Raw genomic sequence first — 13,555 nt, 5'->3', positions numbered from 1 at the left:
AATAAGGAGAAAATGTAACGTGTTGCATGCATTAGCACATGCCCTCCAAGCTATTAGTCTTCAGTGTGTGCCAAAGTAACCGCATCTTTTTGTACATTCTATTTGTAGTGCAAGCTATAAGTACTTTACTTACCATGCCAATTACTCAGTAGTGAGTAATACTATACACAAGATTTGTACATGTTTTGTAAGCAGGTGTGTATGTGTGTGTGTACCTACACTGTACATGTAACTAGTATTTGTGCCATACGGGTGCTGATCCAAAACGTAAAGCTCTTGGGGCCAAATCCTGGCCCTCCCACCAAACCGGCCCAGAGCTATGTGGCTTGGCCTGGCTCTGACACTGCAAAGCCCTCTCCATACAACGGAGGACAGAAATCCCTGTCAGGGCAGCTCTATAGCTCCTGCACAGATGTCTGGCCTTGAGCTGTTGGCCCATAATTATTATTACACAAGCCCAAAAAGGAATATTCCAAATATGAGACATCAGTGCAGAGAGATCAAACTCACACTAAACTCATAATAAATGCTACAAGCCACATAATCAAACTGGTGTCTCAGCTGGACACCTAAATAAATCCCACATTGGCACTTGGCGCCCACATCCCATTGGAGCACCCAAATATGTGAAAACAGTGCCTAGACTGTTATCAGATATTTATCCATAAAGCCAGCAAGAGACACTCTACTACCATCACAATCCCCACAGTCTACCACTTGCTAGATCCCCAAAGCAATGGCAATCTAAGAAAGAAGCTCTTGAGACTTTGACTTTCAAACTAGTGACGGGGCAGCGTCTGAAGGTTTGGATGTGCTGCAGACAGAACCTCCATTGCCCAAGAACTGATCATGACATCAGGAGCTGTAGGAATACTGCCAGGACAGCTATTTTTCATAGTTTTCCAGTATTTCCTCATCTATATTGATCTCTGAAGCCAGAGAGGTGGATTTGAAAACAAGGTAAAAAGTCTAATTTTAGTTGTTGTTAACCTTGGAAAAAAGGATTGGAATTAGTTTGGGTTTTGGATTAGCTCTTATTTCATTCAAATGACCTTCCTCTTTCCTGCTTATGTGGGTACGTGGATTTTTGCTATAACACAAAGCAATTTGATTAAAAATAAGGAAAATAGCCCTGAGTACATTTGCTGGTTATTGACACGTATGGTATTACTGAAGTGTTCTAATGCCATTCTGAAATGGCTGTTATACTCTACCATCTTTTCTCATGTACACAGATCTATTTGGGCAAGTGTAAACAGTATATAAACAAATGCCAAGATTATCCAAAGTTGGTGTCTAAAGTTAAGCTCCTAAATTCCTATTTAAGTATCCAAATAACTGGCCTGATCTTGAAAAGTCCTGATCATCCAGCACTCTCCACTGAAGTTGGTCACTCATCGGGTGGTGAGTTAATTTTTGAAATATATGTATAAGCATCTGTTAACTTCCTGAATAACTGAAAAGTACATGGCACTTGATAGAAGCTGTTTCCATTGTACTGTTAATTTTTTCTAAATTATATGTTTTAAAGAGACCTGTCACTTAGTGGTTATTTCAGCCAGTGTGCTTAATAATGCATGCTCAAGATTCAATTACTTTTGATTTTTAGTGCCACATGAATAAAGTTATACTCAATTTAACTAAAAATACAGCCTTGAAAAAATATACTCACGTGCCTCACATAACTCTCCATTTTAATCAGGAGTTATTCTATTGATGGTTTAAAAAAATGAAAGGTGAAAGGTGATCTACTTCCAGATGATGGTGCATTATTTCAGGTTCCAGTTTACAGTAGATGAATTTGTGTTGGTACTTACTCAAGTGCTATTTTAAACAAAGTAATTTTAAAAATGTGGAATAGTTCTGCATGGGCTCTGTTAAAGACAGTTGGTGTTAATGGAGCCATCAAATATAGCTTTTTATTTTTCTGTGGTAAATTATTCTTACTAACTATATACACACATTTTATAAAGGCCTTGTGTAAAAGCCTGGACACACACACAAGAACCTAAACCTGTTGACAAAGTACATTCACTAAGCAATGAATTACATGAAGTCACAATGTCAAAGACAACAACAAATTATAGTGTGTAACATGAGTGTTTTTTCTCTGTGCTGGATTCAGAATATATTAGCCTCAGCAGACAACTCCACTGGGAGGTTCTCCCCCATAATGCCAATAGTATAAGATGGTTTGTTTGTCTCGAAATGCTGCAGATTAAAGAAATGGCCAATAATGGGTATATAGGTTGAGATTTATCCTTACCAAGATTGAATCATGTCATAAATTTAAACAGCACCGGAAAATATATATATTTATACAGAAGACTATTTTTTGAATTCAGTTTCTGGGTGTTTTTTATAATTCATTTTCAGCCATGGCCATTTATTTATGCATATTATCCTTTGCTCTTTAATTACATCTTTTATCTGTCTCATCCTGTTCCAATATACACATCTGATTTGGCTTATATTGTCTTGGATCTACATATGTCTGGATGTGCTTACTGTCAGGACCTACCCACTGGTGTGGAAGGAGAATTGCTTTGGCTAGAGTAGTAGCCACAATCTGTGTCAGATAGTTGTTTGTTTGCAACATGGAGATAGGTCTTGTTCTTGTTTTCCTTGGAGCCGTGTACAGCCTGATAAATAGCTAAAACTAATCTGATCATTTCTTGTTCCTGTTTTGTTATGTCTTTCATCTTGGCCCAGAAAACCAAGAAGCTGCTGTGTACTTATGATTACCTTATACTCAATGTTTAGTATTGCAAACATTAACATTCATCTGTACTAGCATACTGTGGCCACTGTGAAATTTTCAACATTGTAAAAACCTAAGATCATTTAACCTTTTTTCTGACTAATTTATCACTGATTTTTTTTCCATGATTGCAAATGAACAATTTGAGTGTAGCATTTCTTAATTTTTTCTGTAGTGGATAAACATACATTTAACCTCTTGGTGAAGGGAGCCAGGCATTTTTCATTGCAGAACACACCGGGTGGAATGCTGGCCCCATTGAAGTCCATGGCAAAAGTCCCATTGACTTCAATGGGGACAGGATTTCATCCACTGGCTTTAATAGCAGGAAAGATGGACCCACCAGTGTGCCAAAGGGTTAACAGTTATGACAGAGGTTATGGGGGAGCACATCAGTGATTCTCTGTTCCCATATCTTAGTTTCATTTCAACTACTATTCAATCTAACAAAAAAAAAAAGAAAGAAAAAAACTTGAAAGGGAGTCATATACTACTAGTCTGTACTAGGGTTTTTTTCAGGAAAAAGGAAACAAATATATATATATATATGCAATATATTTTTACACTGTTTAATAATGCTATAAAGTATTAAATATATCACTTTATCAGTGTGAATGTTAGTCATGACAATGTTATGGATGTTTAAACCTTTTAAAGTTGTCTTGTTGATTTCTAAAACCACATTAACCATGGACAAGCTACTTTGTCAAATAAACAGCATTATTCCCGATGATTAGAGGAAAAGTTTGAGTATGGCAGTAGTCTGTTTAGCACTGTAAAAGCTTGGTTTGAAAACTTTTAGTAAAATTCATATTGTATACGCCATTGTTTCTTAGGAGTATAGCTTTTCATAATGTATGTTACTGCTACTGATTGTATAAAATTGTACCTTAAGTCGGTAAAGTGATCAATAAATCTGTTAATACATGTTAGCCTCTTGTTTTCATAAAGTAAATGATACTATTAAACTGTCTGTTACAAGTCATTTTGTAATTTAGCTGTTAAGGGAATTGGCAATAAATGTATAAACTCCCATTAAAAACACTTCACTGACTGACACCCCCCACTTCTAGCTTTGAAGGACACATTTCTGTCAAAATGGGGATCATTATTCTTATCTATTTAGCTTACTCGGGGTGATGTGAGGATTAGTGAATGATTGCAAAGTGCTGTGAAGATGAAAAGCGATGCTTAGCGTAAGAGCTAAGCAATATTATGACACTAGGCCTATATGATGAGAGTTCTAGAGTTCTGAAAATATAAAAATGAATACAAGTTCACTTTGAATAAAAGTTTGGATATTCACAGTACTTAAACTGGTCTCTGATCTCAAGCTCCTAGGCTGCTACTCTATTGTTGACAGGAAGTGTTGTGACAATAAATGCTTTACTCTAGGAAGAGCCGTCAATAAATATAATCCCTGCTCAAAAAGCAAACACATTCTTTTCTTGAGGGAACAAAGGGACTTTGGAGAGAGGAACTGTCCTGCCTGTTGGATGATTGGGCAAATGTAACTATCAATGGTGCATTTGCTCGCCCTCGATGACTTTTTAACATAGTAAAACTAAATAATGTTGCAATCTTAAACAAAAAAAGTAGTCTGTGCTCAATGAGGTTTTTAACTTAATCACAGACCCTTTATCCATAAATATTCCTCAATGCCTAAAATAGTATTAATAATTAGTGGATATCACAATAACGTTGTAGAAGTGCTATGTTGGAAGCTGTACATGGTACTTTCCTACTAATTTCAATCTATGATTGAACATGTTCTAGTCCAACATACCATTGAATTGTCCCATACATACTAATGGAATGAATGTTATTTTTGCAATCACTTACTCAATAAACACATCTATGGAAATGTCTTTGGCTAAAACCTGGTAAGTAGAACTGAAAACCTCTGATGACCACCTTTCTCCATAGAGGCCTCAGACTGTACCCAACATGACTGCCTCAAAGAACTCTCTCATTTGTGAAGTTGTGATCCCTAAGCGTGTATGGTAGGTCACCTGAACAGCAGAAATCAAATAAAACGTGACTTTTTGGAGGGGGTTTTTTTTTTGGGGGGGGGGGTGAAAAGGTCAGATTTTTAACTAAAAAACTGCTAAAGAAAGGGTGTTTTACAGTCCACTATTCTAGTTTAGTGGGAACCTAGAAATTAAGGCTAGGATTTCCAAAGGAGCCCAATTGAGCTGAGTGCCCAAATCCCACATAATTTCAAGAGGATGGCTTGCACCTATTTCCTTTGGGCTCCTTTGACTGACACCATGAGCCTGGGATTTTCAGTGGCCCATTTCAAGAGGCTGTGTTTATGTATTTGTGTAATTCCATGTATGTATATAGGTGTATACTGTTAATTAAAATATGTAAACTTATCTAGGCCAGATTCTCTGTGCTCTAGCGGCTGCGGGCTGCGTCAGAGAGGGGGATCTGTCAGAGAGCTGGTTATGGCTCCATGGTTATCCGTCTGACTCCAACCACATGTACATCCTAGAGCAAACCACACCTGCTAGCTCCAGTGCTCTAGGGGCCATATGCCAAAATCAGAGTCCCTCCCCTGCCTGCACCAGGGATGTGGGTAGGCAGACAGAGGTGCTAGCTGTGCTGCAGCTAAGACTGAAGAGGATGCCCTCACCCTTGGTGTACCGCTGCCAAGAGATTTGCATTGGAGTAGGACTGAGACTCTGACTCCTTAATTAGCCTGATACTGCAAAATCAACTCAAGTTCATTATGGCAGCGGGTCTCAAACTTTATTGCACCATAACCCCCTTCTGACAACAAACATTACTACCCGACTTCAAGATGGGGTGACCAAAGCCTGAGCCCTGCCACCCTGAGCTGGGGGTGGGGGTGGGGCCAAAGCTGAAGCCAAGGACTTCTGCCCTGGCAGGGGGGTGTGTAACCTTAGCTCTGGCTGGTGGGGCTCAAGCTTTGGCTTCAGCCCCAGGCAGCTGGGCTTGGGTCCTGGCCCTCAGCAAGTCTAACAACAGCCTTGGCAATGGGATCACCACCACTGTGGGGTCCTGACCTGCAGTTTGAGACCCCTGCATTTGGCATACCCAGCTGGCTGAGGTACAGAGTGAGATGTGTTCATGAGAATGTAAGTATCCAAGACTGAAGGTGCTAAAACTAGACAAACATCTTTTAAGTGGTTATGATAGTAACCACAGCCCCAATTCACCAAAGCACATGTGTGCTTAACTTAGAGCATGTTCTTAAATCCATCCCTATTCAGCAAAGTGCTTAAGCATGTGCTTAAAGGCAACTGAACAGCAGGTTCCAGCTCTCAGGAGGGAGTGCTAGACAGCGGCTCCGTGCTTTGGGAATCTCAAGACTGAGACAATGACGGGCCTCTAGGCGTTTAAAATACCTGGGACTCTAGAGGATGGGTTACTTCACAGCACATTGGGGGTTAGCCAGCAAAGGAAGCCTGCTTGGGTCTATGGCAAAAGCATTAAGCCAGCTGCTGCTCTCTTGTACAGCTTTACAAATACTATGACTTCAGTGGGATTGCACAGGCGGAACTGAGAATTTGGCCAGCACAGACTATTTCCCTCACAACTAACTACATAAATATTTGTTTGACTCTGCTAATTAAATACTGATAAGGCAAAAGTGGTGTGTACTGTTTATGTATCCAAGGCAATGTGGCACTAGAGGATCACACTTAGAAAAATGAGAATGTTTCAATGCTAAATGACCTTCATAAGTGGGGCATTTTTATATAGCACAAAGCAAATAAGCCCAAATGAAGTCCATGCTACCATTCCTAGTCGAAGGGCATTTGGGGCCAAAAATGTGCTTGTTCTATAATAAGCCACTGCTGTGTGTTATCTGAAAGCTGATTTAGCAAAGTAGCTCCTTTGCTAGAGCCCACTCATCTTCTGAGCTCATCTGCTGGTTTATTTATAGTCAGCTTAGACTGCCTAGAACATGTGAGGTTGACACTCTTGGTGGAGTTGTATAGAGTCATTTAAACGTTGGCTGGTGCTTAGAACACCTGCCTCTGTTGCCAGACAATGTTGCCCATTCAGTGAACGCGTATGCCATAAAGGTGCTTTGCACTTCTGAGTTTCTGCATCCAAGAAAACATTAGGCATATAGCACATTTTTGGCTGTTTTTTTCCCACAATGTTTTCTAATTGCAAATACAAAAGTCATTCAACATCAAAGGATGCTGGAAGCACAAACACAAGGTAAAGGTTTGTTACTGTAGCTGGAACACTTTGGGCAAATGTACCTTGCTCACCAGCTCTGCTGCAGCTTCTCGTTTGTCCGTTTGCATAGCCCTCGTCTAGTTCCTTAAATCCATGGACTGAGTTGGGGGAAGTATATAGATGAGATGGACAGGACCAATTCCCTTTCCTAAGCCATGAGATGATGGCAGAAAATAGTGCTTGGCTTGGCTTAGATGCCGATTCTTATTTTTCTATTTGTTTTCATACCATTAAAATGGCTTTACTACACAGGTACCCTAAGTGATCGGCCCGTGGGTCTGAGGCCCTGAGTCCGTGTAGCCCAGGTGTGAGCAGCCACAATGCAAAGCCATACCCCAGTTACTCTGTCATCATCCGAAGAAGTGGGTATTCACCCACGAAAGCTCATGCTGCAAAACGTTTGTTAGTCTATAAGGTGCCACAGGATTCTTTGCTGCTTTTACAGATCCAGATTAACACGGCTACCCCTCTGATACTCTGTCATCAATGGTGTTGCACTTCTCCATTTGTCACTATAGCTTCTAGGGGCATAGTTCACAGTTCTTTGTGCTGCTGTAAGTTCTATGAGTCTTTCCTAGTGAATTATGGGTGAACTTGTTTGTCCTTCTGGGCAGATGGCGGGGAATTGTGGGAAGGAGGTGGAGGACTATCAGCGCTGAAGTGAGTCAGTTTACATGCTCACAGCACAGGTGGCTGGTTACCACCCAGAATGAAAGCAGCTGGGCCTGAATGCAAGCACCACTAAACTTGGGGGGGGGGGGTTGGGGGGGCATGTGAGTGAGCTACAGGGGCAACACTTGACTAAAAACCTGAGCTACCTGTACTGGGAGGACATACCCTCAGCCGACAGGGGGAATTTCTAGCCATTGAGACTTTTCTTCCCTAGTTTCTCTTTTGCTCCTCTTCACTTTGTTTTTGTGCTTTTCCTTTCCTCCCCACCCCCTTACTTATGGTAATTGAAATGACTTCTGTTTACCTCAATTTCTTATATTCACCATCTTTTCCACCCCGCTAGAAACCCAAGTCCCTTTTCCCTTTTAACGGCAACAATCACTGGGAGCTTAGAAATAGGATTTTTGGCTAATTTCTTGCAAATGTGTTTCCATCACTCTTACTGAGCTCTGTCCATTGTAAAAGTGTGCTCCTTGGCCTTACCGCCGACATTTAAGATGTAAATACTATGCTAATATTAAGGTGGAAATTTGCACCAGGAAAAAGTGATCTGCTGGTTTTACACTATGTGCACAATATCTTAGTATTTACAGTGTATTTCTACAGCACTATGCATTGTGGAGTATCACTAAAGACTATCATTTATATTTATGCTGTGTTGGTGTAGCTATGTCGCTCCCAGTATATTAGAGAGACAAGGTGAGTGAAGCAGTATCTTTTATTGGTCTAACTTCTGTTGGTGAGAGAGACAAATCATTTACAGGAGTCACTCTTCAGCCACCACTGAAATGGATCTATGGGGGTGAAAGACCGCACGAAGCAACCCTACACATTAATTTAAAACAGGAAATGAAGAATGCTGTAACCAACGATGATGCAGGGGAAATTGTCCTGCTAGACAGAATGGACAATGATTCAAATTGGGATTTAGCTAGGATGCTGGGGCTAACATTTCAACTCTTGCATACAGGCCCATGGTATCTATAGTGAGAGTAAGCTGGCAGGATAGTGGAAAGAAAGCTTCATTCACGTTCAAGGCGCTCTTAATGCTATGCTAACACAGAGGTTCAGTACTAGCCAGGGGGAAAGAGCAACTTTCTGACTGACCAATAGCCTTTCTTGAAGCATGGGCATGTAGGTGACTTTTTTTTTTTTTTTTTTAAATTGGAGGGGTAGGCGAGAACCTAAATTTAAAAAAAAAACAAAAAACAGCAGTTTAATATCACTAATGAATAGGGTTGTACTAAGTTTGTCCAATTTTAATAAAATGAGATAAATGAGCTTCTGTTCAAAGCTCAACGTTTCATTCCTTTATTAACCCAATCCCACATTGTCTACAACCAGGCAGCATCATGGGAATTTGTTCCACAGCTTCTATCTAATAAGGAACCAGACCCAATCCTGCTTATCACATTCAGACTAGCCAGGATTCCTGCCAGTCATGACCCAGGGACAGCCCACATGATGAGTATGATTAATGAGGGCTTAAGTTACCATGAACAGGTAGGCGACTGCTAGGAGTACATGGGTATGATATTTTTGAGGTTTGTTTATGTATTAAGTTCATTGGAAAGATTCCAAAAAGGAAAAGCACAGTGCTGTATTCTGGGAACTGGCACATTCAAATGTTAAATATTAATAAAAAAGTACTGGGCCTGCTTATTACATAATTTACAATCTCTTACATAATACTTATGGGAAGCCTCAAGTATAAGAGAATCCGTTTGACTAGTCCAACTACAAAAAAAAACTTTGTTTTTTAAAGTTACATATACACTTTTCCTATTGCTTAACTCAGGAACAGCTGTTAGTAAAAGTGACTTGTATTTACTGTACATCAGAACTGAGTAATTAGTATGAGATCAAATAATCTGAATTTCTTTTTATTAGAAAAAGATTATGAGAAAAATATTCAAGAAAGTTACGAATCAGACTATATAGTAAAAATAGATTATACCTGATCCTCTTCTGATTATATTGCAGAAGAGAGTAAGCTGCATCAGATATTAACTGCTAATTATTTTTTTAAAATCAGACAAGATTATTCATAGAATCATAGAATCTTAGGGTTGGAAGAGCCCTCAGGAGGTCATCTAGTCCAACCCCCTGCTCAAAGCAGGACCAATCCCCAACTAAATCATCCCAGTCAGGGCTTTGTCAAGCCTGACCTTAAAAACCTCTAAGGAAGGAGATTCCACCACCTCCCTAGGTAACCCATTCCAGTGCTTCACCACCCTTCTAGTGAAATAGTGTTTCCTAATATCCAACCTAGACCTCCCCCACTGCAACTTGAGACCATTGCTCCTTGTTCTGTCATCTGCCACCACTGAGAACAGCCGAACTCCATCCTCTTTGGATTCCCCCCACCCCCAATCAGGTAGTTGAAGGCTGCTATCAAATCCCCCCTTACTCTTCTCTTTTGCAGACTAAACCCAGTTCCCTCAGCCTCTCTTCATAAGTCATGTGCTCCAGCCCCCTAATCATTTTCATTGCCCTCCACTGGACTTGCTCCAATTTGCCCACATCCTTCTTGTAATGTAGGGCCCAAAACTGGACACACTACTCCAGATGTGGCCTCACCAGTGCTGAATAGAGGGGAATAATCACTTCCCTCGATCTGCTGGCAATGCTCCTACTAATACAGCCCAATATGCCGTAGGCCTTCTTGACAACAAGTGCACACTGCTGACTCATATCCAGCTTCTCATCCACTGTAATCCCCAGGTCCTTTTCTGCAGAATTCAATGCACATTTGACAGGGGAATTTTCTGCTGGCTAGAATCCACCCTCTTTGTGCTGCCTGAGAGACCAAAGAGGGCGGATCTCAGTAGAGAATGTGACTGGTAGGTGAAAGAGTACCAGAGTACAGCTCACACTCAGTAATGTTATGGTGAGTAAAATAAAAGCCTTAGACAATGGATGGCTGTGTAGGGAAGATGTTTGATAGGAACTTTAGTTATTCCATTACAAATAACATTATCAATCACACACAGGCCAAAGGACTATCACAGATACAGTCTCCATAAAGTTTCACCTCTTGTTACAGGGTCTCACCCACAGTGGAATTGAAAGAGCAAGCAGTGAATATTTTCTATTTCCCTAAAAAGTTTCCCTTCTCAACCATGTTTAATGTTACATTTGATAATATGGACAGCAGTACCCAGTGCATACGTACAGATCAGTGCTATAATTCAACTTACGTTATACTACATTTATATATAAAAATATGAGCTATGTCCTTGTGAACTAACTCGGCCATTGGCACTTATGGTCCTGATTTCAAAATAATAGTTCTAAATTTGAACTCACATTTAGCTTTAGGTAGCCCTGAGTTCTGGACTGAAAGTGCTCAACCAAAATTTCTGACTGGGTTTAAATTGCCATCATGCACATCCATGTTTCTGTAAAAAAGAAAGTGAAGATTTGGTCTGGAGAAGTCTCTGCTGAACAATTTACATGCACAAAGACAGAAAAAACAATTTTGAATAAATAAAAGGTATCAAAGACATCAACTCATGGTGCAGTTGTAAATCTTTGCTCACACAGTCAGATAAACTCAAGGGTGTCCCCTCTTATAAATCATTTACAACAAACTTCCTTGGATTGTCACTAACACCTGCTGTTGTCCATGTTGCTAGGAGGATGTTTATCCATTGTTTTTTTTAACTGATTGTAACTCCAGTGTAGCTGCTCAACTTCAGTCCTGTGCCGTGTACGTGTCTCTGCTAATTCTTGCAGGAGATGCTCATTGGTAGAAACCAAAGTTCTGCAATAAACAATCCAAACATCTAATTGTGCTTATTATTTCAACCATTTTATAAAGTCTTTTTACTTCCTTTCACATTTCTATTGGGTACTACTATTTCTTTGTAATTCTACTATGGAATAAACTATTGTGAGCTTTTTTTCCCCACTTTGAATGTATAAAAGGAGAGAGAGATTTTTAGGAATAATTTATGACCAAGTAAACATTCCTTAGTGGAAAGATTTGTCTCAATAATACATTTCAAACAGAAGTGCTCTCCATATGAACAAATTTGCCTTCATTGGACCAAATCCTCAGCTGACGTAAAATAGTATTTTAAATTACTGAAGTTCTGGCCAACTATTTTTTAGCCACTGAAACAACTATAAAATAAGCTGTTGTGTTAATTTTGAAATCCTCATAACTGCCAAAATATAGACATAATGTACTACGTTACCTTATTATGGTAACCTTCCCCACTCAGAGGACAGCCCAGACTCTCACCCCATATGTTTATGACACAGATGGGCAAGACCGAGGATGCTTTTGTTTTTCCAAATCCAAAATTAGGATTTATCAGATCCACATTCCACTTTATCTGAAGCTGAAGATTTCCCCCCTAGTTTTGTCCCATCTCCAGATCACGTTGAAAGAACGTTATACAAAGCAATCTTTCAGATATATACTGACACTGACTCTAAGAACAAGTGTCAAAAATTCTAAGTCATACGAAAACAAAGTTTATAAGGGGAACTGTTTCTAGCATGTATGCCCCATGCCCATCTCAAAATAAGGCCCAAATCTCATCTCCCCAGAACAGAGAGAGCGCAACTTACTAAAGCACAAAAACACAACAAAAAGGGGCTGGGGTCATGCCCCTTCTATCCTCTCACCAGATGAGTAATTCTATAACTAGCCAGAAACATTAATTTCTTATTAGTAGATCACATCTTATGTATTACAAGTTTATAATATAAAACTGTTTTACAGATCCTAAAAAGGTGACCATTTGGCGGCCAAGAGAACTTGTTTCAGGTGTTTTATACTGGGGACAAAGATCAGTCCCAGAAAATGCCAGAATTGGCTCCTAGCCAGAGTTTCACCATCAGCCACTGGAATCCATAGTCCATCCTCCACAAACAGAGTGGATAGGTATATTTTCTTTAGTATTGACTTGAGTTAAATCACAATTCTGGGAGCGGATGTTTTTTAGCCTAGCGCACCAGGACATTCTGACTCCAGCAAGTTGTCATTAACAGGGAGAATCTATGGGCTGCTGAAGAAGTTTCAAATCCTTTGTAAGGGATGCTACAGCTGCATCAACCTCGTAGAGAGAATCTGTAGCTTCTGTAGAATAGCAGGGCCCGCTTAAAATGAGTTGTTTCTATGAGACCCTGTGGGATTTTTGCCACAGTATCTGCCACTGGTTTAAATCAGCCCACATTGATCAATGGCTGAAAGTGATTAACATTGGACAGAAGGCCTTCATTACACCGAAATAAATTGGTTGTTTCAAGTTCATCTCTTCAAATAGCATGTAACTACATCACAAAAAACCACATAGTACTCAACTCCTCCTTGCTGACTGTCTTGGCAGAGAGGGCAATGTTTAAATGGGCCTGGAGACCAAGATCCCAGTGCACCACTGACCGCTCTGGACAGCATTCTCAACGCTCATCACACAGTTAACAATGCTGTCTCCTGAGAATAGAAGGATCAAAGAAGCAAACGGAAGGCAAATAGCAAACAGTTTTTTTAGCAAGCCTTTTTAATGATTGATTTGCCCAGAGGACTTGGGATGCATGACTGCTGGCATTCAGAAGCATCCGCGCTTTATCTTGTTCTGTTATCCTCTCAAAAAAGTGATATCGTCAGGATAACCTGATTAAAAATCAGGAATTTATGCGATGATTTTTTCTGTTTGGTCTCCAGACAGCTTATGGTGGGGGCCGCATGGCCTGAATCCTGCTGCCTCCTGCTGTCTCTGATCTGTAACCCCCAGAGATGAAGCAGTCACTATTAAGATGAAAAATCGACCGACCTTAGGAAATCACATGTGCTATGTAAAGGTGAATAGTTTTTTCACTGTGAAAGAGTATAACCATTGTTCTGTAAAATGTATCTTTCTAAATATTTATTAAGAGATTTTCTGCTCC

At 40.1% G+C, this 13,555-nt stretch overlaps 1 protein-coding gene across 4 annotated transcripts in view; it reads right to left on the bottom strand.

The window, feature by feature from the left end:
* The window catches only part of CEP72 (centrosomal protein 72), a 62,977-nt gene that overhangs the window by 1,298 nt on the left and 48,124 nt on the right, over positions 1 to 13,555 (bottom strand). The window contains exons 14-16 of one of the 4 annotated variants that reach the window (XM_039526824.1): positions 11,271 to 11,420; positions 10,964 to 11,055; positions 5,059 to 5,254 (exon numbers count right to left, since the gene is read on the bottom strand). In XM_039526824.1, the coding sequence (XP_039382758.1) occupies positions 11,004 to 11,055; positions 11,271 to 11,420 (202 nt within the window). In that variant the 3' untranslated portion in view covers positions 5,059 to 5,254; positions 10,964 to 11,003. Of the gene's footprint in view, positions 1 to 5,058; positions 5,255 to 10,314; positions 11,056 to 11,270; positions 11,421 to 13,555 lie in introns of those variants that run through there. The other 3 variants (XM_039526823.1, XM_039526822.1, XR_005594866.1) reach the window with 3 other exon arrangements.

This window comes from Mauremys reevesii, linkage group 2 (genome assembly GCF_016161935.1).
Source record: "Mauremys reevesii isolate NIE-2019 linkage group 2, ASM1616193v1, whole genome shotgun sequence".
NCBI classification, from domain to species: Eukaryota; Metazoa; Chordata; order Testudines; family Geoemydidae; genus Mauremys; species Mauremys reevesii.
The sequence above is the reverse complement of the archived record's forward strand: the minus strand, read 5'-3'. Positions and strand labels throughout refer to the sequence as shown.